This window comes from Sordaria macrospora, chromosome 7, assembly GCF_033870435.1.
Source record: "Sordaria macrospora chromosome 7, complete sequence".
Lineage (NCBI taxonomy): Eukaryota > Fungi > Ascomycota > Sordariomycetes > Sordariales > Sordariaceae > Sordaria > Sordaria macrospora.
In genome coordinates, this window is record NC_089377.1 from 1,075,400 (window position 1) to 1,100,291 (window position 24,892).

Genomic DNA, 24,892 nt, shown 5'->3' on the forward strand with positions numbered 1-24,892 from the left:
ATAATAACTCTTATCATCGATTAGCTATTGCGTGTGCGTATAGGTGATTTCTGGCAAGTCAAACGTCATGCGAGCTACCCTCTCCTTGCTTTCACTTTCCTCGACGCCGCTGTCATCCCTCAGCATAACTGACCTTTTGGGAGTTTTCAGATAGACAGCGAACCAATGTGGTCTCTAACTCCTGTCGCCCACGGTTACTTCTTCAGGCCTCTTGTTCTGGACTGGTCATGGTGTTTCTAGGCGATTTATAGGAAGTCGAGCCCTGTAAGATCCGATCAACCCAAATGCTTCTCGAATGCTGGCTATTTAATCTTGGCTTCTCGGTTCTGCCAAGCGATGTCTTTGAGTCGTGTTTCCACGATCGTACTAGAGATCTGACATGTGATACATGCTGATATCATTGTCGATATCGGTCAAAATATCAACATGGTTGGACTGGTTAGGTATTCGGAGCTCAGGTTTTGCTGGTTGGCCAATTCCGAAAATTCCTTCCCTTGCTGAAAATTGGGCAGATACACAGTACTATCAGCCCAACGCCAACACGCATATGATGTTGCCTTGTTGGCGATATCTGATACCTGTCATCGATGTCGACAGCCTTGAAAGCCGCAAGGGATGGAAAGCCCAAAGCGGGGAGCTGGACAATCATCCAACAAGGGGAAGTTGGTGGATGATTGGAGTGACAACCGACGGGGGTTACGGATTCACCAGGCACCGCCAGACCATTGGCAGTTGCAACCGGAGTGTCCGGACATGCAGGTGCTTGGTCGCCGGCAAGCCGGTTGGCTGCCCGGTCAAGAACTGTGAGCGGAACGGTGATGAGAACGAAGCGAACTGGACGAGGAACAATGGAGTCCGTGCGCTCTCCACTCCCCGCTGCCCGCCTGAGTAAAGAGAAGGGATTGGCGAGCAATTGTTGGCCCGTGCTTCCCAGGTCCTGAGATCAACAATGAGGTGGGATCTCCACTTTTTTCATAATCATTCCCCTCCCCTCCACAGCAACGGGAACGATCAATGACAATCACCGACCTGTACCGACCGACCGTGACACTTGACCCCTCGCTTCGCTCCCACCCAATTCCCAGGACAGATTGAACCTCAATCACTTGTCAGCAGAGGGCATCATTCTTCAGCCTCATACTAAAATCGTCACTGTGTAATCTCCGTCCTGCTCTGCGAATGAACCGCCAAAGTTGGCTTTCTCGCTGAATAATTAGGCTACCAATGGTTTGTTAGCAACAACCTAAAAAGAACATTGGATTATTACCTAGAGGTATGTGCTTCTTAATCTCTCCTTCGACTTTGGGTCAATCCCCGCCGGCAGTCGGATGACTGTGTGAGCTCTGCTGTAATGAGGTGTAGGCGCTCGGAGCAGGTTCGTGTTGCAAGCACATCGATCACTTTTTCTCTGGTGAAGGAGCGTTTCGTTGATCTCCATGGTAATTCGAAACAAAAGCGACAAAAAGCAACGAAGGCCAAACCCACATCGAGGGGCTTTTCTAAATTGCCAAGGTGTGCAACTGACACTTCCTTCCCGTGCAAGTCAAGTGCCGTAGCACCTCATCTATTGTTTTCAAGGCAGGCAGGTACGGTACTGTAAAAGGTGAGCAACTAACCGCCTCGTTTTGGTCGGTGGCCGTGTCAACCGCGAACCGTGGCGTGGCCCAACCCCTCTCCACCTGCTAAATCGACGGAACCCGCTCTAGCTGTAATTGGGCTTGCCCACTTTCACCGTGGGAGCGTGGGACCAACACCACCGTCTGCCGTCTACACTGCACAGCACCTACCTACCTACCTTCCTCCCGAACCCGAACAACAGAGAAAGACGGAGAACGTGTGCGCAGACAGCAACTCGAGACTCGCATACTTCCATTCCTTCAAACAACTTTCGCTCCCAGGTTTTGCGACAAACTGACTGCGCCCACCTGCAATTGCTGTATATCTTGTCGCAGATACCCAAGACAGGCGCGCCCACAAGACCCGTCTCGTGCCTTCTTGTTAAGGACGCCCCATTCCATTGTCCAGCATATATCCAAGCAACAGCCAGGCAATCGACCAGCGATACCCATCCCATCTTACCCTTACCGATACTACACCTGTTTCTGTCGTCACTTTGCCTGCAACAAGCGACCAGCAAGCAACACGGCACAAGGCCCCTCCTTCTACCCAACATAGCCATACTACCACATCTCCCAGCTTGGCTCTCTTTTCTCGTTTACCAGCTATGCCAATAGAACGCGAATAGATTCTCTTGCTACAACAACATCGTACCACCGCCGACGTGCGCCCTGTCTCCCCCGCTTTCCCTCCAAGAGACCGGCCGTGCCATTCACAACCCACAACATCAAACCGCTGGTCTATCGTAGATCCTAGGCCCTTGGCCGAGGCACGACTACCGACACAATGCCCTGCTTCAAAGGCATCGCCGTGAGCATTCACGCGAACGGAGCGCCCCTACCCGAATATGGCATCCAGAAACAGTCCCGCGTCTCGCGGATCAACACGTACATCCCCGTACCTCAGCCCCAGATAAGCCCAGAGTCTGGCAAGCCCGAGGCTGCCAAGTTCGCCATCTCCATCACCCTGCTCACCCCTGGTCTGGCGATACCCTACTCGACACCCAAGGCCACTGAGAACAACCCCTACCCGAAGCCCGCCTTTGTCGGTAACATGCCCACCAGCACCGGCGAGCGCGGAAAGTACCATGGCGTTGTCGCCCCGTACATTCCTATGACGAATAGTGCAAACGAGACCATCGCTGCGTACATTTACTTTGACGGCAGGGCCAAGGAAGAAGTGGCTACCCTGTTGCGCCCCGGCGAAGAGACGTGGGTCAACAGCAGATGGGTTCAGGTACCCGAATCTGAGGGTGGAGGTCTAGCCGAGCGCGAGTTCCTCTTCCGCGAGGTCGGTCTTGAAAGATGGCTTAACGGTCTAGACCTTCAAGGCCATGACGCCGCTGAGAAGCTTGAACGTCGCCGGCAAAAGTTTGAGAAGCGCCGTAGGAGGCAAAAAGCCATATCCGAGGGCAACGCGGCTTCCGGCCGTCTGCAGGGTACCCTTAGGTATGGATCCGAAGACAGGCCGGTCGAGGCCGTGGACGAGGACGCCTCGCTTTCCTCCTCGGATGACGACGAGCCCCCCGAAGCAACCGGGCAGATCAAGGTGGCCATGTTCCGCGTTATAGCGTCTGGTGAAATCAAGAAGGGCGAATACAGTCCGCAGTTCGATGCCCATGACGACGATGACGAGGAAGGCGGCTCCAAGAGCGGCAACAACGGGATCGATGCGGATGTTGAGCACACCACTAGTTTCGCAAAGCCTAAGACGCTCGATCCTAAGACAATCAGCACTCAGACCGTGACCGGCATCGACGGGCCAGAGAAGCCTTATGCAGTGTTTACCTTCTTTTACCGCGGCGAGCGTAAGTCAACGGGTACCATAGCCGAAGCGTAAAGACAGTACGCTAACCCGTTCATTGTTACAGGCCAACTACAGAAAATGGGCGTCCTTGCCTCCGAGAAGCAGCAAGTTACCAGCCCTACTGCCGCCAAGCGACGATCCGCTCAGCTCGACTTCTCCAACCTAGGACCTTTGAAGAAGCAAGGTACCGTGGGCTTCTCAACATTCCGTGATCGCGACGCACAGCCGAGGCCGAAGAAGTCACGCAAGAACACCAATGGCAAGGCCGGCGCCATGGACGAAGACAGTGATGACGAAGATGATGATGACGATATCAGCGACAAGATGCTTGCTGATGACGAAGACAATGTCGATACTTCCAAGCTGGGTCCGGATGACGTCAAGTTTACTGGAGAACTGGCGGATGGAGTAAATCGCATCAAGGTACGTGCCTGCTGTTGTTATGCCTGTTTATAACAAGTAACTAACACTCACACAGCTCAAGCGTGCTCACGATGCGGGCCAAAGTAGTACCACGGGCTCGCAAGCAGGAGATGCCACCCCAGAAAACGGAGGCGCGCCAGGAACGACCACTGGCTTGTCGTCACTATTTCCCAAGAGTCTTACAGACGAGGCCGCCGCTGTTGGTAGTCCCATGAAGAAGGCTCGCGCGAGTGTAGACGACGTGGGCAGTGACGTCAAGCCCCTTGGCGGCAGCTCATTCGTGCCTTCCGTACCGTCAAGTCTTAGTGGGCTACTCGCCCAAGCCGCGGAGACGCCTCTACCACAGACGACGGGCGGCGAGATGGACGAGGAGGAGCTATAGGACACTCCTGAATATTGCTTTGACAATCGCCTGTTTATCAAGAGGGCTAGATCTACCCAGAAGCTGCAGAAGTTGAGTGACAGGCGGGGGAAGATGAGATCTTCATGCCACTGATATCAATGAGGGTGATGTCAAGTCGAGAGGACACTCACCGGTGGTAGTGAGTGGGTGTTGAAGAGATGAGAAGACGGGACGTCACCAGTCCAGTTGTGAAGAGCAACCCAGCCGATACCCGCCAAAACCGATGGGATGCCCGAAGGAAGAAAGCGAATCACGGAAAAAGGAGTACAGAAAGATACCATGCCCGTCACCAACAAATCAATAACTCATCGAACCGATATTCCTCCTCTCCTCTGTATCATCGAAAACCAACAACAATGCTTCTCGTTTGTCTTCACTAGAACGGTTCTTGAACGAATCTGCCAGGACCTATTGCCATTACGGGTCAATGGCCAGCGTTTTCATTTTTGTAACTCCTTGCATTTTGCATAGAGTAAAAACTCAGAACTACGGAGTGGGAAGCTGATATGGAAAAGGGGGGCCTGGATGGGAAAGCAAAGGTGCTTCTGTGCCATCATGGTTAAGGCTGGATGGGTTCACCACGTTTCATCAGGAGGAGGGCGCTCGATAAGAGGGAGAGAGAGCACCAGAAGCGGATATGTTTGCTTGGTGAGACATAGAAGAATTAAGGCTTACATGGACATATGCATACATCATGGCATACGATACATGGCTTTTTGTGGAAGTATAGGATAGGATAGGATAGGATAGGATAGCTGAAGAAGATGGTCAGCTGGTGTATGGATTATGGACGATTTTCGGGAATCCGGGGACTTTGAAGAGTTGCGGACTGAAAGGGGTAGTTTAAGGTTACCTTTCATAGCTAAGCTAGGAATACAGCGGATGTTAAAGTTCAAGAGGGCCATTCCAATGCGTGAAAGTTGAGTCAAGTCCCGATATGTGAAGCGTGCTGGAAGCTCTACCATAGTCTACAGTACAGCATGCTTGGAGGTCGTCAGAGTCTTCAAAAGAGAAAGCTGAGTGAACTTTTGATAAGCATCATGAATACTTCGTCAGGTCTACAAAAACTGCCCGTCTGACTAGTATGGAACATAAACAACAGTTAGATAACATTCAAAGGGGCGACCACGGCAAAATACTATCATCCGAATCTCAAGAGATGATAAGACGGAATCAATTCTTGCTAGTTGGTATTCCCAGAAACAACAACAAACTGAAGTCTCGTCATGGTATGTATGGTGTAGTTGCCAACCAATCACATGATATGTATAGAGATTCAAATTAATGAGGAACAAGTCGAGAACCGATTGCCATACTTCTCTCCGCTCCTTTCTTCGTGCGAGCCATGTATTGAGAACATTGGGAACTCAGAGACGGAATGAAAATAAGAAGTGGCATTTATCTTATCTCAAAGAAAAAAAAACCTTCGACGCATATTAGAACCTAAAAAGTGAATAGCAACTGAGATAGGTAACTTAAGCAAAGCGCCCGGCCAGATGAAGGTGAACGCCCGTTTCTTTTTGACAAATAACATAAAACAACAGTCTTGACATTGATATCCTCACAGAAACACGCAACACGCAACACGCAACACACACGATAACGAATATGGAGACCTCCTTTTGATGCGAATAATAAGTCATTTAGACAGTCCCAACACGAGTGAATATCTCTTTTCCGGTTATCACCCCGTCAGTCTTTTCAAATGTCCTTGCTTTCTTCCTTTCCTGTATATCCTCAACCTCACCAGCCCATTTCTCTTTACCCATTACCTTCCTCCTTTTTTGTTTGTGATACTCTCACACCCATACCATATCTCCCCTTCCTTAAGCCCATAGAGCACCAGATCATTCCTCCTCCAGCCCTTTCTCTCCCTCTTTCATTATTCCTTGACCACGCTCGCTCCTTTCCATCTTCCCACAATAGACCCTCTTCCCTTATACAATCATCTGCGCAACCCCCGAGCCACCAAGCGTCTTGCTGCCCACAAAGTCCTGGCCCTTGAGCGCCGCCAGGCTGTAGCAGAGACCGGTAAGCGTCAAAAAGATACCCGGGACGATGAGCGAAGTGGCGCGATCAATGTTGGACAGGAAAACGACCGCGGCCATGACGCCGTAGGCGGCGGCGCGCATGTAGTTTGTCGAGATCTTGCGGATGGCTTGGTCGAACGTGGACGAGGTCGGGCAGATGCGCAGGAGGAGAGGGACTTCGATGAAGAGGATCACGAAGGAGAAGCACCTGTTGGTTGGGGGAAGGGGTATTAGTATTTGTGTTTTGGTTTAGGTTGTGATGGGGAGTAGGAGGTAGAGGGGGGGAAGTGAGAAGGAGGGAGGAATGGCAAGGAGCAGGGGGTAGGATGTGAAAGGTCGAGACTCGAGTGTGGTAAAGGGCAGGCGCAGGAGGAAGGACTTACAGAGTGATGACAGAGAAAACAATGATGATGACTCTAAAGACGAAGATGTTGGCAATGCCAAGGGCAAAGCAGAGAATCATGGAGAGAATGCCGAGCCTGTGAAAATGTGGTTGGTTGGTTAGCTCTTCTCCTCTTTCTTGGCCTTCATGTGATGATAATGTCTGTCTCTGTTTCGCTTTCGCTGTCTGTTCGATTCGGCGTTCAACAGCTGGAGAGCTGTCGCGAGCGAGAAGTTCAACATGTTTCAAGCTTGCGCTCTCGAGGAGCATCGACCGAGAAAGGTACGCATGCACCACCAAGCTAACTTGCGCCAACTACACTACGCAAGGGAAGGTGACTGTGTGTGTGTGCTCACCATTGTCCATAGATACCTGTAGGAAAACATCATAGTCAGCAAGGTGATCATTGAGTCATGAAGGAGTAGATCCCCCGTTCCCCATCCCATGGTGTCGGCGCAAGCTTCACCGACGCCGAAGGGGATCAGCGCCAGCGAGGGGCGGATGGAGGAGGGGCAGAGAGCAGGCAGAGTGACAGAAACAACGTACTGAAGTTGCGCGTCGCGAATTCCTCCTTGAGCGTCATCTTGATTGATTTATAGAAGCTTTTCGTGTACTCCTTTTTGGTTCTGTGGTTTGGTAGTTTGGTCGTTCCCGCCGATTTGTTATCTTGCTACTTTGCGCAAGAAGCTTCGTAACTCGTGGTATGGTTCAACGTTCGTTTCGATTTCGTAAAAGTCGTCGTCGTTTTACTAGCTCGCTCGCGAGTAGTTGTAGTTGTTCGTTGTTGAAGGAGGAAGCAAGTTGATTATTGAGGAACCTATCCGGCGGTCTTTGTTGCCGCTTGTCGCTTTCCACTCGCTTGTCGTTGTAGGGAAATAGGTGGTTGGCTTGTTGGCTGTTTCGTTCGTTTCGGCAACAATGGGAATTGACAGTGGTATGACCTGGGTTCCCCCTTGTTGTCCTAACTTTCCAAAGAGGCTTTATGCTGGACTACTGTAGGCGTTTTTCACTGTCTTTTAGTGTCCTGCCGAATCGCCTTGTTGTGGAGAGGAACAGAGAGAGCGCGGGAGAGAGAAATAAGTGAACAAAGTATGAGGCTGGGCGGTAAAGAGAAGATCCCCAGTCGGTCGGGTCGGGTCTCCGTCCGTCGACAGAGTCGGGATGGATAAGATGCCGATGCTTGGATGTGGATGGGGTCTGGGTTGGGGTCGTCGACCGAGTCGCGGGTTACTCCGGAAACGGGTGGATTTCTGTTCTGTTTATTGAGGGGATCTTGATCTTGAGGTTTAACTGAGATGCCACCAATGCTCTTTTCCCTGATTGTTGAAGAGCTCAAGAGGGTATCGACGTAATGTGTAAGTGTAGTGAGAAGAAGTGTGGTAGTTGAAGGAGGTTCCGGCAAGGGTAGGTAACGTAAGCTTCAACTGATTGGAGTCTCGTCGTAGCGGCTTGACGCCCTACAACGGAAGGTGTATGGGCTTGCCAAGCGCCCAAGGTGAGCGCCAAGTACGAGTGTGGCCGGTGCTTTCAAGTGCCTGACAGTGGCGGTGCTTGCTGTGTCTGTTTGTGTCACTCTTGCCTGGATTGGCGTGTAAACGGGATGCGCTGAGCTGATGATTGGATCCCTTGTTCTTCTTGTTCACGGTGTTGGAACTTTGAGTGCTCCCTTGATGAAACCGAAAAGGAGATTCGATGAAGCACTTTTAGTTGAACAAGCGAGGGGATAAAGACTCTGAGCGTATTTAACGGTTTCAGGGTCAGGGGACTCATTCATATATCCCCTTGCTGTAGCCCAGTCTTTGGTATGAATGCTTATCACTCAGATGTTGCTCTCATCGTTCATCAACATCGTGAAGCTGCTAGGCAGCACTTTAAACTCTTTGTTGCAAGCCTCGCCCGCTGACGACGCCGTTACGCGGCAATTGACATATAAGGCCTCTCTCGGTAGCAAATGGACATTCATCACCATGGAATGTTACAACAAGTGACATGCCACAAGCCAAAAGGCATGGGTACAAAGCCAAGCCTCTTTCCGAGATCGCCAACTGAACATCTCAATGCCAAGCCTGTGATGACCTGATGACAGTAGACTTCGTTTATAGTCGTAGACCTCTGTTCCTCTGTTCCCATACAGGATGGACCTAGAAAGTCCTACCTCTCATCAGCAGTCGAGATTAAACTCGGCTTCCTCCATCTTCCCTTCGTTACACACGAACAAACAACAACACATATACCAAAAAGACAGGCGCGCAGAAAAAGAGATTCTCGGTCACTCGTGCAGGCCAACTCGGCAATCCCATCGTTTGGATATTTGTTTGATTTGCTTTGGTATTCTTCCACCTCTTCAGATAATCATAACATCGCTTCACACACATCCACCGGCTGCTCGCTTAGAGAAGGACAAGCTTGAAGATGTCGTTGAAGACGAACCACTGACCAGAGGCGTCCTGGGTGAGCTGGAAGGCCTGGGAGAAGCCAAGAGGGCGCTGCTCGTCGTCGACCTGTCCGGAGTGTTAGATGACAAAACTCCTGTGTTTCACCTTCACATTTGTGACTTACAATGAGTTGGCCGGTGACGAGGATGACGATACCGCCGTTAGCGGTGGGCTGGGCGTCGGGAGGGCCGTACTCGTGCTTGACCTTTTGGAAGGGGAGAGACTGTTTGGGATGCTCTGTCAGTTGCCCTGATCATCATGTTTTCTCCACGGCTTTGGTTTCGGCAGGCGCAGACTTACAGTGAGCTTCTCAGCAATAGCCTGGGCACCGAGAGACTGGGAGCCCTCAAAGGTGAGCATAGAGTTTTCGCGCTGTGTGGTGGTGTGATTATGTCAGCATGTATGTCCTTCTCTTGTGTGTGCCCTCGACATGCGCCTGTACGTCATGAAAGAGCGCATTGTCGTCGGCTTCGGTGAAAGGTATGGGAGAGAGGGAATCGTACGTAGAGACCAGCGAGGTTCTTGCGATCGGTGTCGAAGGTGGAGTAGTAGTGAGCAACGAATTGCGCTGTTAGGCGAGAAAAGCGTGGTGTTAGGTTCAGCTCAGTCGATCGCGGTAGCAACAGTCATCATCGTGGGAGCGCTGTTTTTGGTCTGCCGCCCCTTGCCCTCATCCTGCTCAGTCCCTCCTATTCCAAGAGAACTTTATCCCGTGTCGTCGATGTTTCCCCGTAGCCTCGAAAGGGAGCGGCTCGAGCTCGTGCATGATCGGGTTTCTACTCACTGGCGACGGCGGAGAAGTCTGTCATCGAGTCAAGAGGTTAGCATCCTGATACTCTGTGTCGTTTACTGACTGCCTTCGCAGCAATAACTTGGAAGCCACGGGAAACCTGGATTGGGCTGGACCGAGAGCTTCGAGCGAGAGCCTTGTCTGGCTGCCTGGCTGTCTGCCGATCTTCCTGCCCGTGCGACCTCCCAAGCTCATCGCTGGCCATGCGCACTTACCGAGAGACATTTTGGCGGTTGTTTTGGTGAGAAACTTTTACAAAGATTTCGATATGGGTATAGTGCAAGAGGATGGCTAGCGCAAGACGTCGGGCAGAAGAAGAGGAAAGGAGAGTTGGTGGATGGCGGGTGGTGTTGATATTATATTGGCCTCTTTCGTAGTTCGAACTTTGTCAGTACCCAATGATGGGGGCTGGTGGGGGCTGCTTGGGAAGGGACGACAGGCTGTGCTTGTTGCCCGCCCAGGCGCTATTGCGACTGCGCGCCGCCTGCCTTGTGTGCTTGTGGCCTGTGACTGACCGATCGCGATACCGTTCGCAACAAGTGAAGGTTCGTGGTGGGGTTAAATTTCGGCCTCAGCTAAAAGCGGGGTACCGTCACGCCCGGCAGGCGGCTGTTTGTGCGATCGCGTTGTGAGTGGTCCAAGCTTTCCTTCTATTGGCTTCTCGCCAGCATAAAATTCGCGGCAGGGATTTTGGAGCTTTTCCTACTTCAACCTTTTTTCTTCGTCTCAGCTTCTCGCACCTCTGTTTGTCCCGCGGTGGCATCACAACAGAGGCAATGGTGCACCAGCGCCGTCGTTGACTAACCACAAACAGGTAAGAAACAATCGCTTTTGCTGTTTACCCAATTCCCCTCGGATGATGACTTATTCTTCTTCAAACAACTGAATCCTTATGTTGAATACTTAATATATCAAGCTCAACAGTCTGACTCGCCAAGCAACTCTTTGCTTTTATTTGCACTACAAACCGATGCGTCTGTCTCATGTTTCAGAAGGCTAACAATTGGTTCAGATTTGTAGACTAGCCCCGACAGCTTTGTTGCTCCGGACGGCATGGACGGCACGCTACTCTAGGCTGCCTGGCTGCTTGTCTGGCGAGGTCCAGTCGACGACGACCGGTCACGATCTTGACGGCAGTTAAAATACCGCGAAGACGGACCTTGTCATGGCTAGGCGCTAGGGCTCGAAGGGGACTGTCAGACCATGAGATCCGATTGTTCCTACCAAGTGGTGGTTGTGGTCGAGGCTGATGTGGTATAGCTGTAGATGGCGCATTCGCGGCATCGATGAGACGGTGCCCTGGATTCCATACCTGGCATATCATTTCTGGTGTCGGTTGGGAAGAACTCCGCGATGATCGACCGCGTCGTTCTGGGGTAACTTTGTGACGGAAATGGTAGTGTTGAATACGTGACACTGTCAACAACTCAACGTTCTCAAATCATGAACAAGGTACGACCTCGCCCTCCATTATCCCACCTCTTCCCGATGCCTTCGCTTCAGCACCCCTCCCCTTTCCACTGCTACTGTACATGATGATAAAAGGGATTCCTAATTGCCTTCGGGTTATGAGGTATTGATACAGCCATACGTGGACTGTACCAATTGTTCCTTCTGAGATTACAGCTTGCATTTACTTCCTGTTTTCCCCTGAACATTGGAACACATCACCAAGCAAGAGAGACATAGCTAACATGCTCTCTTCAGTGGAAAATTGGTTCATCTAGAACCATGAAGGATAGATAGGCATGGGAGTAGGCTAGAGGATGGTGGGCTTTGGCTCGTCTGTCTTCCAAGTACTTCCGGTTTTATATAATGAAATAAACTATCTTTAACTGTACTTCCGCTCTTTCCCATGTGTTAATCGTGATCATGTCCCAACTCCTCAACTACTATATCAAACGTGGCACGAGTGACCGCACTCCTGAAAAAAGCCGATTATGCCTAGCTATACTCGCCCGCTCACAGCTGGCCGGACATGTCTGTGACTGTGATGGCACATGCCAAACACTTGTCTTGGGTCTTTGTCTTTCATCCCATCTGGACTACTCTGTCATTCGCATATAAAAGGCCCTTTCCCGTGCACCCACGTGTATGCCCTCTTCCTCTTCATATTCCTCTTCATATTCCTCTTCAAATTCCTCTTCAAATTCCTCTTCATATTCCTCTTCGATTTCTTATTACCTTTGTCTGCAACCTTCTGGCTCGTCAATCCATGACTTGCGTGCTGTGATCCTGAGGATCATATCAGAAACCCCTCACAGTCCATGCAATGCTTTGATAAGTATTTTGCAAGTATACCGTGCCTGTTAGGCGTTTGGTCGTCTTTTTATAGGCATGTGTAACTCGACCAGAAAACACATCCTCTAGACCATGGGATATAAACGCCGAACCATCTTCACTCCATGAACGATTCGACCAATCATGTCCTGCCAGTTACACACATTCTATAACTGTGATATCGCTGGGTTAAAGTTCCCCGCGATGTTCGACGCCTCGGGGAACTGCAGTGCACACATAGGCGGGATCCTGTAGGCCCTGTAGCTGGCTGCTTGGAATGAAAGAAAAAGCACACTTTGTTTGGTCTTGTGATCGATGAAATACCGAAATAGGTAACGGTGGGTTCGTGCTACATAGTGTAGGAAGAAAAGCTGGGGTTGGTGTCATGGGTTTTAAGTGGTCCAGGTACTTATGTAGTTAGAGGTAGGTAGTTACTGTGTAGGCCTAGGGTAGTTGACGGGAGAAGGTGAAGTTCGTGGACGTGGTTGACCACCTTTCAGATAGTGTCGATGTCTTGGATGAAACGGATACATAATTATCAGCAGTTCCTGTCAATCTCTTGTCTAGGTTTTTCTTGGTTATGTTTTTTGCTTGGTATGATCGGTTGTCTTGTGGGCAGATAGAGCTGTTGTTGAAAAAGATCGTGGAAAACGGAACCAAAGGAATGACATAATGGCGTTTCTAGGCGTTTATTGGAAATTGGTTCGCTATGCAGGTTTGGTGTTTCTTGTGCCACGATCGTTGTTCTGTATAACTTTTAACGGGCTCCCCACGTTTTTGGCTCTTCGGGATATGACAAGTTTCTATTTGTAGTTGCTTGAGTTTGCTGTTATTCAAGAACCGAAGTTGTTGCCACGGGAAAGCGTGCTCGCAACAAAGGGTCTTACCCGTTAGTTGTTGTGCGTGGGATGGTATGATGTTATGTAGTTTGAGGCTTGACGATCGAATGGGGATTGCGTCATGTTTTGGGGGTTTCTGTTCTTCAGGGTTCTTTTTGGAGGAGAAAGAAGCATTTGCTGAAGACATCGCGATCAGGAAATTCCGGTGCTTGAATCGCAGAACACACAGACAAGAAAAACAGGGACGTACCATTTTCTTTGAAACCTTGCTATCGTGGACGGTGGTCAGAGCTATAATACGTGTTCGGCTGGCAAGGAGCCAACAGGTTCAGCCCCGGGTTTGGCGAGATAAACACCGGTACCTGTCTTATACTTTGACAATGTCCATAACTCGTGATTAACCTTTTTTTCTGATATGCAAGAGGTGCGTCAAATGGCACAGAAGCTTGCCCTGGCGTGTAAAGAAGCGGTCACCGTTAAGTTTAGGCACAACTGTCGTGTTGCAGGTTGTGATTGGCTTGAAGCTTTGCGAATCGTGTCTGTTTCTGGGGCTCGTTGCATTCCCAACATCTCTTGGGACCGTTTTGACGAGAGGGGAGAAGATGAGGGGAACGGCCCGGAGTCTTGGACTTGTTCATCACCGGAGCTGCCGTCTCGCTAGAGTCAATGCATGTACAGTAGAGACCCTAGTAAATGCAACCCCCAGTAAATTCAAGTCCATACAAAAGTGCCCATTAATTGCAAGTATTTTGGCGGCCCGGATTAGCCATTTTGTGTGTAAGTGAGACCCCAGTAAATGCAAGATGCCTAGTAAATGCAAGTGTGTTTGAGGTCCCCCATAGAGCCCGGATTATTTGCATTTACTAGGGTCTCTACTGTACATAGGTGTTGTGTTTCTGAGGAGAGTCTGATCAAGAACAACATCGAAACAACCCATGTCATGAAGTGGAAAGAAGGGCAGATCAGTAGGCCCCACCTATTTAAGGTGTATCCGCTCTCCATCTCAGGGCCTGATCCTCGACAGACAGAGTTGAGGGACGTGAAGACGGAATGAAAAAGAAAGGTTAGAAGATAAGCGTCTGGTAAAAACTCTTCACGTCACTTGAGCACAAAAGCTGACACTGAAGAGTCCTAAACAGCTCTGGACTTCTGCAATCGAGGTAGGAGGACTTGGCCGTGGTCGAGGAAGCTGCAGCCCGTTGCATCTCAAAGAGGTGGGGCAATGGTGGGGTAGAGATATGACGGGGCTTCCAAGCGGGTGCCAGGGGTGTCCTGAAAGGGGTTAACGCTGGAAAACCTGAAATGTTCTTTGAGGCGCCTGCCAGGGGGGAGCTTCCAGTTGGAGTGTGCACCTTGATGAGCAGTTGTTGTTCTTCAGGCAGGGCAGTTGCTTTGCTCAAGCTGTCTGTCTGTCTTGAATCACAACATCGGGATTTCAACTGAATGAGGAGAATATTATGAAGAAGACAGTTAAGTACGGGATCAACTCGGCTTGACGGCAGAGTTTGACGGTCAGATGGCAGCATCGTAAAGAGAACGGACTCGATCAGGAACCGGTCGATTCGTACCGTATGGGTAACAACACAACAACACTGTATGCGCCCCATGACGGGTTTTGGCGGTACCTTTGCGGTACGATGGCGGTTGGAATCGCTAATGACAGCGAGGGGCATTTGGGGCACTCTGTCCTAAGCCTAATGAAGGCATTGACGATGCACATGCTGTGAGAGTTTTGGAGAAAGCATGCAAGTAAATGACCCAATTGGTCATGAAAAAGAGACAATTCATTGTGCGGATAAACAAAGTTGGGACAGTATGTACTGAAGTCACAACGTTGTGTTGTTGCTGGCGTGCGGCATGAATGATGGGTGACGAACACCTGAAAAACATAATAAAGACGATATAAGTGGCCAGCGCGCCTCCCCCGGAGTTTCCATTGCAAACCCGTTTCCATTATTGCTTCGACTCGCAACTTACTCGATCGACCTGATCTGAGCTCCTTCAAAGAAAGCACGACAGGCCACTTTCCAATTGACTTTGAAAACCACCGCCCGACCTCCAACTAATCTTTCCTATGAACCTAATCACCCGATATCACCACCATTATACTTGCATTGTCAACACGGAACCTTATCTCTAGGTGAGTACAGTACAGTGACACACGCCATCCCATCCCATCTCATCCCATCCCATCCCATCCCATCCCGATTTCCCCAGCTTGTCAAGGTCGTATGCGGATTTCAACGGGCCTTGAGCAAGCGCTGGCCTTACATGCTGGCCTTACATGCTGGCCTTACATGCTGGCCTTACATGGACACAATCTTCAAGCCCCTCCATCAACACCACCTTCCATGAATCCGGGTCAACCTCACGGAACCGGACCACTCTGAGCAAACTTCGGAGTCTCCGTGATCCCGAGTTTGGCAGAAGAGGAGTGGATGACACTTATCAATGGATGGACTGGGGAAGCTGGGAAAGGAGGAAAGACATCAACTTGAAGCTTTCTATGTGCAAGCCGATAGTCAATGGTGATCTCCCTCCTTCCTGTGACAGCTACATCCAGACCAGGAGAAGCTCAAGTTGTACACGGAGGCACATCTTCCAGCTACATGTACTGCTCGTACTATTGCAAAGAAAAGTACCCAGCATCATCTTATCTGACGGTACCGGGCTTCTCGGTACAAGTCTCCGTGGCAGTGACGAGACTTCTTATCTTGCGGCGGAAGGCTGCCTGAGCAAAGTCTTGGAACACCTACCGTACCTTCCACGATTCCATTCCCCCCAACAGAAAAAAGGACCGCGCCAACCGAACAGAACTGAGACGCACTGAAATCCCAAGCGAATGGACGCAAGCGCGGTGGTTTCCAGCTTATTTCAACCCGTCCATAACCACAAGCGGTGCCCAAGAGGAACGGCGATCCGGAAGCCCAGCTTCTCCCCCGGGTTGCCCCTTTCTGGCTGGACACTCGCTGCGCTGCCGTATCACCACCCATCATTATCACCAAAGATCACGAAGCACCACACCCACTTCCCTCACCTTCAACAACATACCCTTGTTGCAGGATCAACTTGATTACCACTGCCTTACCTGCATTGTTCTATTCTGCCGGGCCAGGCGCACTTATCTTGCATCCCCGTTGTTCTTTGACTTTGCATCCTTGAAAGAAGAACATGGGCTAACAAGAGGCGCACGTTCCTCCGATAGTCACCTTAGTACCGAGCCACTTACACGAGTGACTCTGACGAATCTACCACGACCCATCATACCCAACACTGCCACTTACACGTGCATTCACACGTCGACATTGGTCACTGAGCCAGATTCACCCCGGCTGATAACGAACGGGAACATTCCTTCCATTATACACACCGAACATACATAGCTTCGACTCGTCCCGAGCCCCAGATATCACCATGTCTACCACAGAATCTCAGCCTCCCGTCCCCCCTAGACCGTCTAGGAGTACCGAGAAACAGCCCGCTCCAATGATCCCTCCACGCCCGCTTAAGAGCCGCATTGAGCGCTCCATGAGCCCGAATCCGAACCGCTTTGCGCCGTCGCCTCTTAACGAGGGGCCTATTCAGCCCAAGTCAAGCCATCCTCTGCGCAACGGTCACAATGGCGAGGAAATCAAGAGATCCACGTCTGTCGACCTGCCCTCGCTCGGTCAGGAGGGCATGGAATATGCCAATCTCACCGAGAGCACTCCTTCCAGTGAGCAGAGTGCTGCCCCCGAGCAGACCAGGACTATCGGTCACGATCTCAAGCTTCATGCGCCCAAGCCGTCTCTGCCTCCTGCCAATGCCAAGCAGCGCATCATGGCCGTCACCCGCACTGATAGCGACAGAGCCGCCGCTTTCGGAATCGGCCGTCCCAGCAGTGACGACCAGTCCACGCACGTTCTCCCGTCCAACAAGAGTCTGAAGAAGAAGGCTAGCACTACTAGCCAGCTGTCGGTGGACTTGGAGGACGAGCCTGGCATCCCCGAGATTGGCCAGCAAGTGCCCATGTACAAGAACGCTGGTGATGTCCAGGCCCCCTCGCCTGCTCCCGGCGCAGGCCCCGACAAGGTCAAGCATCACAGCCGTAGGACTTCTGCCCGCGGCATTCTTCCTCCCGGGAGCTATGGCCTCCACGGCCATGGCGTTTTTGCTGCCGACAAGCTTGAAAAGGCGTATTACGAGAAGCATCCCGAGGCTCGCAAGAAGGAACACACGCCTTACCAGTATGATCGTGCCAACAACTTCTCGATGAGCAGCGAGAACCTAAACAAGATTGTGAGGGAAACCGCCAGCCGTGGCTCTGGTCTTGGTAAGCACCACCTGTATGTACTCTTTATGACAGTTGCCTTGGCTAACATGCTCTGCCCGCAGGTGTCCAGAACTACCCCGGTACCCCCAGCGAGCAGGTTGGATGGCAGGCCATTGAGGAATCTACATCCCGCGTCGCCTCTCCCCGCCCTCATTCCTCCGGCCACAAGTCCCCTGTCAAGCCAACCTTTGCTGTGCAAGATGATAATGGCGAGTCCCGCGCTCTAGAGGAGGACGAAGAGCCCAAGAATGTAATTCATGTGGATGAGCCCAACAGTCGCAGTTCAAGAGGCAAGTCCATGGACGGATCAGCACCGACGGCTGAGGAGGACGAGGAGTACACTGCGCCCATTCTTGCCGAAGACGAGGTCGCCAAGAACCCATCTCCCTACGCTCATGAGCCGGCCGTTGTGCCCGGGCGCCGCGAAAGCGCTGAGCCCAAGAGCCGCCCGACTAGCAGACCGGCCAGCATCTACAAGGAGAACTCGTTCGAAATGCGCTCTACGCCCCTTGACGATGTCGAGGAATACGAGCCCCTCTTCAAGGACGACGAACAGCCCGCGAAGAAGCCTGAGGTTCCTCTGAGACCCAAGTCCGAGCATAAGCGCCGCTTTCCTAGTGCTGATGTCTGGGAGGATGCCCCCAGCAGTACCATGTACACAGCCGAAGTTTCCACACCGGAACCAATTGCTGAGCAGCAGCAGGAGGATGAGGGTCAGGAGCAGGCCAAGCCCCGGATCGAACCTCGCGAGGGTGAGACCTTTGCTCAGGCGTTTGCCCGCCAGCAAGAGGAGCTTGCTGAGAAGGAGGCTCGGGAGAACGGCCCTGATGGTTTCGTCAAGTCGAGTACCCCCAAGCCTTCTTCGCACCAGAGCAGACCTTCCTGGGTCCAGGGCCAGCCCCATCTTCTGCAGGAAGTGAAGGAGGCTGCCAAGGCTGCCAGGCCGGCCATGGCTCAGAGATTCCCCAGTCGTGATGTTTGGGAGGATAGCCCGGAGAGCTTGCAGCTGCAGACGGAGGTCTCTACTCCCCAGCAAGACGAGGAGCAGACGGAAGAGGCGACGGCCGAATCTGCCAAGATCTCTCCTCGTACAGAGGAGCCTGAGCCCAAGATTGACGAAAAGATCTCCGAGAAGCCCGAGGCTAGGGAAGAGACACCGGAGCCAAAGGAGCCTGTCCCCACTTCCGCCGCGGTCACAGAACGAAAGCCCTCGCCACCGGCAATCCCCTCACGTCCATCTCTTCCCTCTCGCCCATCCATCCCCGACCGTCCCAAGCCCAAGCCGGCCCCCAAGCCCGCCATTCCCGCGCGCCCCGTCAAAGCCAGCCCAACCTCAGGCGGCCTCGAACCCGCCGAGGCCGCTGCTCCTCCCCGTCAGAAGCCCGCCGTCCCCGCTCGTCCGATGGGCTCTAAGATTGCCGCTCTGCAGGCCGGTTTCATGAACGACCTTAACAACCGTCTGAAACTTGGCCCGCAGATTCCGGCGAAGAAGGAGGAGACATCGGCTGAGGAGCAGGAGAAGGTGGAAGAGAAGGAGAAGGTGCCGCTTAGTGATGCTAGGAAGGGCAGGGCGAGGGGTCCCCAGAGGAGGGCGCCTGCTGCTGCTAAGGCCGCTGCTGCTGCTGCTGCTGCGGCGCCGGCACAGACGGAGACTAAGAAGGACGAGGGGCCGAAGCTCAGTTTCTCGGTTTCGATTAGTTATTGGGCTATTGATCCTGAGAGTGAGGAGGGAGGTGTTAGTGTTGGCGTTGTTGAGTTGAAGGCTCTCACTGAGGAGAAGCCTGTTGAGGAAAAGCCCAAGGAGGAGGTTGAGGCTGAGGTCAAGACTGAGTCGCCAGCTGAGGCCGAGAAGCCCAAGATTGAGGAAGTCAAGGATGAGGCCAAGGCTGTGGCAGAGAAGCTTGTTCCTGAACCTGTCCAGAAGGAAGCTAAGGAGGAGGAAGCCTCGAAGCACGAGACCAAGGAAGAGAAGGCTCCCGAGCCCGAGTCCGAGTCCAGTGCTTCCCCCGAGGCTATCACCTCCGAAGCACCCGGTGCTTTCCCCTCGACTCCCGCCATTGAAAAGGAGGTCAGGGCTGAGGAGCAGGCCGCAGCCGAGGCCGATGCCGATGCCGAATCTTCCGTTCAGGTTGATACCCCTACTTCCACCGAAGCTCCTGCGCATGAGCAAGTACCCATCGAAGCCGAGCAGGCCGAGCAGGCACAGGCGGAGGAGACCAAGACGGAAGCCAAGGAGACTGAGACCAAGGAGACCCAGGAACCGCCTACCGTCACCGCTGCTTCTTCCGAGACCGAAAACGTGGAAGATAAGCGCGATGCTACTACCGCTTCGGCAAAGGCTGAGGCTGCTGCCGCTAGTACTCCGGTCACTAACTCCTTGGCTACTGGTCCTAGCTCTAGTTCTGAGGAGGCGCCAAAGGAGGAAGTCAAGTCTCTAGTGACTAACACTGCTGGAGAGACTATTGTCCAGGCGCATATCATCAAGGGTGATAAAGGGGGAGTGACGCCGTTGGAGGTGGAGGATAAGGGTGGTGAGGAGGCTTAGGTCTTGCTTAGGCTAGGGTGGGATTGGATGAACTGACCACAACAAAAAGACACAAACTGAGGTGTCGTGGGAAATACGGGAAGAGGAAGAGATAGGGGAAGAACTGGTCAAAGGTAGTTATAAGTGGTTAATGGAGGGGTGGTGTCCAGTGCTTTATTTCTGCTTTATTAGCTTCAGCGGAGTTCTGCTTTTCAGTCAGTTTATTTGGGGTTGAACACAAGAGTTATCTTCCTACCTTACCACTGACTTTCTTACTACAGCCTCGTCCCCTCTTCTGTGTTTGTACACCATACCATATGGTGCGCTGCTAGGTACCTTTAGAACTAGTGACTGATAAATAATGAAAAGGGCCCGGGCACAGCCGCGAAGGCGTATAACTACCCCAAGCCCATGGCAACCGCAGCAGCGGCATGGTAAGATGTTTTAGGAGTCTCTTAAGTATCTTCATCTGGAGCAGGGTCCTGGAAAAAGTGAGAAGTGAGCGAGCGCTGATGTCAATCTGTACGTGTTCCGTAGAAAGAAAGATAGACCAACACTGGTTGAAAAAGAGGCTGGCAAGTACCCGTGGGGTGGGTACAAGTGTTGTATTGTAGTAGGGAGATCGCATCGGCATGGGCGGAATATATGTATCTTGACTACACAAAAGTGGGCGACAGACAAGTCAGCAAAAAGAAACAATTATGGTGAAAGAAGGCCTTTTTGTTTTGGTCTGTCGCCTTCTTCTTCTTCTTCTTCTTCTTCTTCTTCTTCCAGTACCGTCATACGGGAGGGAGCAAGGGTGAGTATAGTAGGTAGTAGGTAGTTTTGATTGGCAGTGATTGGTATTAATATGATTGAAAAGATGTTGAAAAGACAATGTGAAACAAGATGTAATAAGGTGAACAATATCTTGATCAATTAGCCCTTGTCCATTCACTCCAAAACAAAAGAGGCTGTTTGTAAGCACAACCAAGCGCCAACAAGACACCTCTTCTTTTGCTTCAAAAGCGATGGTAGGTAGGGTATGTATTATGGTTTTAGTACGCTCAGATATGAACTTCAACAAGCTTTCACTTCAACCTCAACTTCAACTTTTACTCAGCCAGCTCCCTTTTGACTCACACCTCTTCTCCCATTCATCCCCTCATCCAGCTCGTCAAAGTAAACTCTCGTACTTATCCAAACCCGATTTACTCTGTTGTTGCTGCTGCTGCTGCGGTTGAGCTTGTTGAGGCTGTAATGGCGTCGTCCCCCACCCCGAAGATTGTGGTTGAAGTGGTTGCATCATGCTACCCATACTCATCCCCCTTCCCATCCCACTCCCCATATTCGCAAAGCTGCTCGTGCTCTTAGCAGCCATCATATTCCCCATACTATTGGCGCCATTGTTCAGACTACTCAAAGTACCAAGCGAAGATCCCGATCCGGATCCCCATGACGGTCCACTTGTCACTGTAGGAGGCTTGGGTGGTGACGCAAGACTGAACCCTCCGGTCGCCGAGCCGAAGCCAGGTGTTGACACTGATGAGGCTGATGGTGGCGGCTGTAGTGAAAACGAGGAGCTGGTTCGGTTGTTGCTCGATAACTGACCTAGGTTCATACCCCCAAAGGCATTTGTTGGTGGAGCGATAGAGGGTGAGGTGACGGTTGATGTTGGTGTTGATGACCAGAGATTTGCTTGCGGTTGTGGTTGTGTGGCTGCGCCCCAGTTGATGCCTGTGCCTGTTGGAGAGGTGATGGTGGAGGGGGTAGGTTGCAGTGGCTGAGAGAATTGAGTGGACTGGGGTGTTAAAGCCTGGAAGGAGCCGAGGTCTGGTGTTACAGTACGGAACTGGGAGCCGGTGGTTTGAGGTTTGAGAGTTGATGAAGGAGCGGGGGTGGTGACGGGAGGAGTGGAGGACCAGGAGAAGGTCGCGGCGGGGGTTGAGCGGCCGGTGCCGGTGCCGGAGCGGATACCGGGGGAGGTAACCGCTGGCTTAGAGCCGAAGGTCAGGGCATCGTCCCATCCGCCGGAGTCGAGCGGGCTAGCGTTACTGTTAGTGTTACCGCTGCCGCCGCCGACTAGAGCCGCGAAATCATTGGCTGATGTCCCGTTCGTGTCCAGAGCCGAGGACCCGGATAGCCCGCCTAGGGACATGAAGTCCTCTGCTGGACCGGAAGCGTTACCGCCGTTGAGCTCCTGAAGCTTCCTAGTTTGTTCGTCTTCCACCCGCTTGGACAGGCTCCTGATCAGATCCATGAAAGACTGGAACTGCTTAAGGTCGAGCAAGGGCGTTAGGCTCATCGCCCACAATATGGGCAAGATCTCCATGGCCACAAATTCAGCATCAGCTGCTTTCCCCACGATCCTCAGGACGTTAAGAGCGGCGATCATAACGGCTGGTTCCTTGGTCTTGATGGCCTTGATCAGAGGTACGATCTTTTCCTGCATGGTAAACTTGTCCAGTGCACTAGAGCTAGACGAAGGTTTCCTTTCGGAGGGACCGAGTCCGTCGAGGCCGTCGTTGTTCGCCAAGGGGTCAGTGGAGCCTCCGCAGAGAACCACAAAGGCTTGAAGGCCGCGGACTTTGATGGCCAGACTGTTGGTTTTGCTGAAGATCATGGCGACTACGGGGAAGAGCTCGTTCTTGATGGTGCTGAAGTCTAGGACTGGGAGAACGCTTGGGAGACATTGGAGTGCCGCGCCAACGAGGACGGGGGTTGGGGACTCCAGGGCGGCGAAGATGATGGGGAGGATGTCTAGTATTGTTAGCGGACAGCTCATACAAAATATAGAATTAGGAGCTTACCGTCTTTAAACTCTTTTCCAGGACAGGCAGAAACGATAACAGGTAGCTGCTCAATGATGATCATCAAACCTGCATCCCTAGCAGGGTCTCTCTCCTGTGCCTGTTTTGCGTTGGTGACAAAGATCTCCTTGATAACCGGTCGCACCCGATCTCCAAAGGCTCTCTTGCCCGCGGTTGACGGCAAAAGCTCAACAATCTTGAAGATATTGTGCAGAATCAAGGAAATAAGCTCCTTATCCTTCATCTCCTCCAACAACCCCGGAAGAATCTTCTTTTCCATGACCGAGTTGGGAAAGTCTGGTAGGACCTTGATCAACCCTCTCAAGAACGCCTGCTTCTCATTTGGTGTCTTGGCCGGGAAGGTGTCCAGGAAGCGCAATGTCTTGACCATAATGTTGTTGAAGTACTCGCTCTGCTGGAACTCCCTGGCCGTCATCCGTGTGGCCGGTCTTCGGGTGATAAGCCTTGGTAGGACATGGTTGGCTAGCTCCTTGGGTAGCTCTCGAGAACAGAGGTAGTTGTTGGTCGAAGAAGGTACGCCTTGTGAAGACTGGAAGTGTCTTTTATAGGAGGATAAACTGGAGTTGCACTCGAAAGGTGACCGATGGGGCGAGTTGTATAGAGATATGCAGAGCAGACCCAACGAGAACATGTCGGCGGAAGATGTAAGGTTGTTGTCGAGAACAAAGTCCGGAGAGGTGTAGTCGAGGTTCATCTGAACAGTCCGAGGTAGCCTGGGCTCATAATGCAGGACCTCTGAGAGACTGATGGGTTGTATCGACGTCGGCTTGTTCGAGTCTTGTTGCGGGCTGCAGAAAGCGAGACCACTGACCTTCCAGTCTGACTGTAAGGGGTCAGCGCATGTGCCATATCCGAGGACTAAAGAAGGAGGTACTCACCTTGGCATTGATAAGAATAGCATCTGGGGTCAGGTTGCCGTGGACCAGTCCGGCATTCTCGTGTAGAAACTCCAAAGCTTTGCTGACTTGTAGCAATCCCTTCTGGTACTCCAGCTCGTCTATTTCCACCTCACGCCGCCTCCGGGTGCCGTCGGGTCCCTCTCTGACATAACGACTTGATCGGCCACCGACACCATTTCGTTCTTGGTCGTCCTTCTCTTGTAGTACTGCCGCAAGTGATGTTGTTACCGGTTCCGTGACAAATTGTAGGCCACCACCTCGTGTTTCCTCCACCGGTTCGACGAGCTCCAAAATGGCAGGATGCCGTAGCCGGGCCAGCGAAGAGGCCTCCTTCTTCAACCGTTCAACCACCTCTTCCACAACCTTCTTAAAACCGGCGGCGCTTGATCGGCTGAGGTCCTTGCTATGCGCATCGAGGATTTTCCTGTCGAAGACGAAGACCGAGTACTCCTTGCCGGTGGACTTCTTCTTGGCCGGGTAGATCTTCCATGGTCCGGCTGTCGTCGTGAGGGTGGAAGATATGCTGTAATTGGAGTTGATATTTGTCGCGCCAAGCGACTTGAAGACGCCGGCGAGGGCCATGATTTATTCGGTCGGGGAGTTCGCGGATTCGGTGGATGGTTTGCGCTGGGTGGCTTTCGGGGGTTGAGGCGCTGGAGTTGAAGTTCGATTAGAGTCGGAATTCCCGGTCACCGTTTCTTTGGATCCATTGGCGTGCACTATGGAGGGGAAAATAATAGTAATAATAATGGTACATGAACGATGTAAGGGGATGTCAGGTCGGGAAGCAGTTGAAATTGGAGATTTCTCATTATCTAATTGACTTGGCCTTACAGGTACGGACGGGAATGATGCGGTTCGTACCTACCTACGCAGTTGATGCTTCCGTTAACGATGGTCGTCCAGCCAAGACCCCTCCACTAACAGATATCGAACAAGCTCCAGCGAATACTGTTGTAATATTAGACCGGACAGAATCGCAATCGCATTCGTAGGGGACACCGGATGAGAGGATCAAAGAGAGACGACAGCGCAACCAACCGATGTTGGTGCTTCGAAGAACAATGAAGGGTCCCGGACGATGGCACAAGGCAGTTGTTAGTACGTTTCGGCACAAGCTTGGCCTCCCGTTATTGCAGCCCAGTGTAACTGCGCGCAAGGCCCAATCGCCAAGTCGAGAGGCAGTGGTGTGTCACTTGGTGGTAAGGCTGAAGTTGAAGCTTGCAGCAAACTGATAAGAAAAGACAAGATGGCCTCGGGGGAAAGATAGCAGGAATGACAGCGATGATAGCGGGGAGCTTGCTTCACACAGTTCACGGCCTCGCGACTTTGAACCCCGAGG

At 52.0% G+C, this 24,892-nt stretch overlaps 5 protein-coding genes across 5 annotated transcripts; 2 read left to right on the forward strand and 3 right to left on the reverse strand.

Moving 5' to 3' along the window:
* The first annotated feature begins 1,693 nt into the window (after window positions 1-1,693).
* SMAC4_03396 (uncharacterized protein) lies at window positions 1,694-5,136 on the forward strand. The gene is made up of 3 exons (XM_066089935.1): window positions 1,694-3,424; window positions 3,488-3,846; window positions 3,902-5,136. The coding sequence occupies exons 1-3, from the start codon at window positions 2,404-2,406 to the stop codon at window positions 4,226-4,228; spliced, it is 1,707 nt and encodes a 568-aa protein (XP_065947694.1). The 5' UTR covers window positions 1,694-2,403; the 3' UTR covers window positions 4,229-5,136.
* Window positions 5,137-5,571: 435 nt separating this feature from the next.
* On the reverse strand, window positions 5,572-8,006 carry SMAC4_03395 (uncharacterized protein). Its single transcript, XM_066089934.1, has 4 exons — window positions 7,208-8,006; window positions 7,018-7,033; window positions 6,663-6,758; window positions 5,572-6,487 (listed from the first exon to the last, which is right to left on the reverse strand). The coding sequence occupies exons 1-4, from the start codon at window positions 7,242-7,244 to the stop codon at window positions 6,187-6,189; spliced, it is 450 nt and encodes a 149-aa protein (XP_065947695.1). The 5' UTR covers window positions 7,245-8,006; the 3' UTR covers window positions 5,572-6,186.
* A 599-nt stretch (window positions 8,007-8,605) lies between these two features.
* On the reverse strand, window positions 8,606-10,357 carry SMAC4_03394 (uncharacterized protein). The gene is made up of 6 exons (XM_003353028.2): window positions 10,102-10,357; window positions 9,881-9,898; window positions 9,600-9,664; window positions 9,397-9,468; window positions 9,221-9,319; window positions 8,606-9,162 (listed from the first exon to the last, which is right to left on the reverse strand). Exons 1-6 carry the CDS (start codon window positions 10,109-10,111, stop codon window positions 9,052-9,054), a joined length of 375 nt encoding a protein of 124 aa, XP_003353076.1. The 5' UTR covers window positions 10,112-10,357; the 3' UTR covers window positions 8,606-9,051.
* Window positions 10,358-14,856: 4,499 nt separating this feature from the next.
* Window positions 14,857-20,570, forward strand: SMAC4_03393 (uncharacterized protein). Its single transcript, XM_003353027.2, has 3 exons — window positions 14,857-15,145; window positions 15,691-17,317; window positions 17,380-20,570. The coding sequence occupies exons 2-3, from the start codon at window positions 16,420-16,422 to the stop codon at window positions 19,860-19,862; spliced, it is 3,381 nt and encodes a 1,126-aa protein (XP_003353075.1). The 5' UTR covers window positions 14,857-15,145; window positions 15,691-16,419; the 3' UTR covers window positions 19,863-20,570.
* Window positions 20,571-20,752: 182 nt separating this feature from the next.
* On the reverse strand, window positions 20,753-24,810 carry SMAC4_03392 (uncharacterized protein). Its single transcript, XM_003353026.2, has 3 exons — window positions 23,530-24,810; window positions 22,631-23,474; window positions 20,753-22,580 (listed from the first exon to the last, which is right to left on the reverse strand). The coding sequence occupies exons 1-3, from the start codon at window positions 24,130-24,132 to the stop codon at window positions 20,998-21,000; spliced, it is 3,030 nt and encodes a 1,009-aa protein (XP_003353074.1). The 5' UTR covers window positions 24,133-24,810; the 3' UTR covers window positions 20,753-20,997.
* Between the last annotated feature and the right edge of the window lie 82 nt (window positions 24,811-24,892).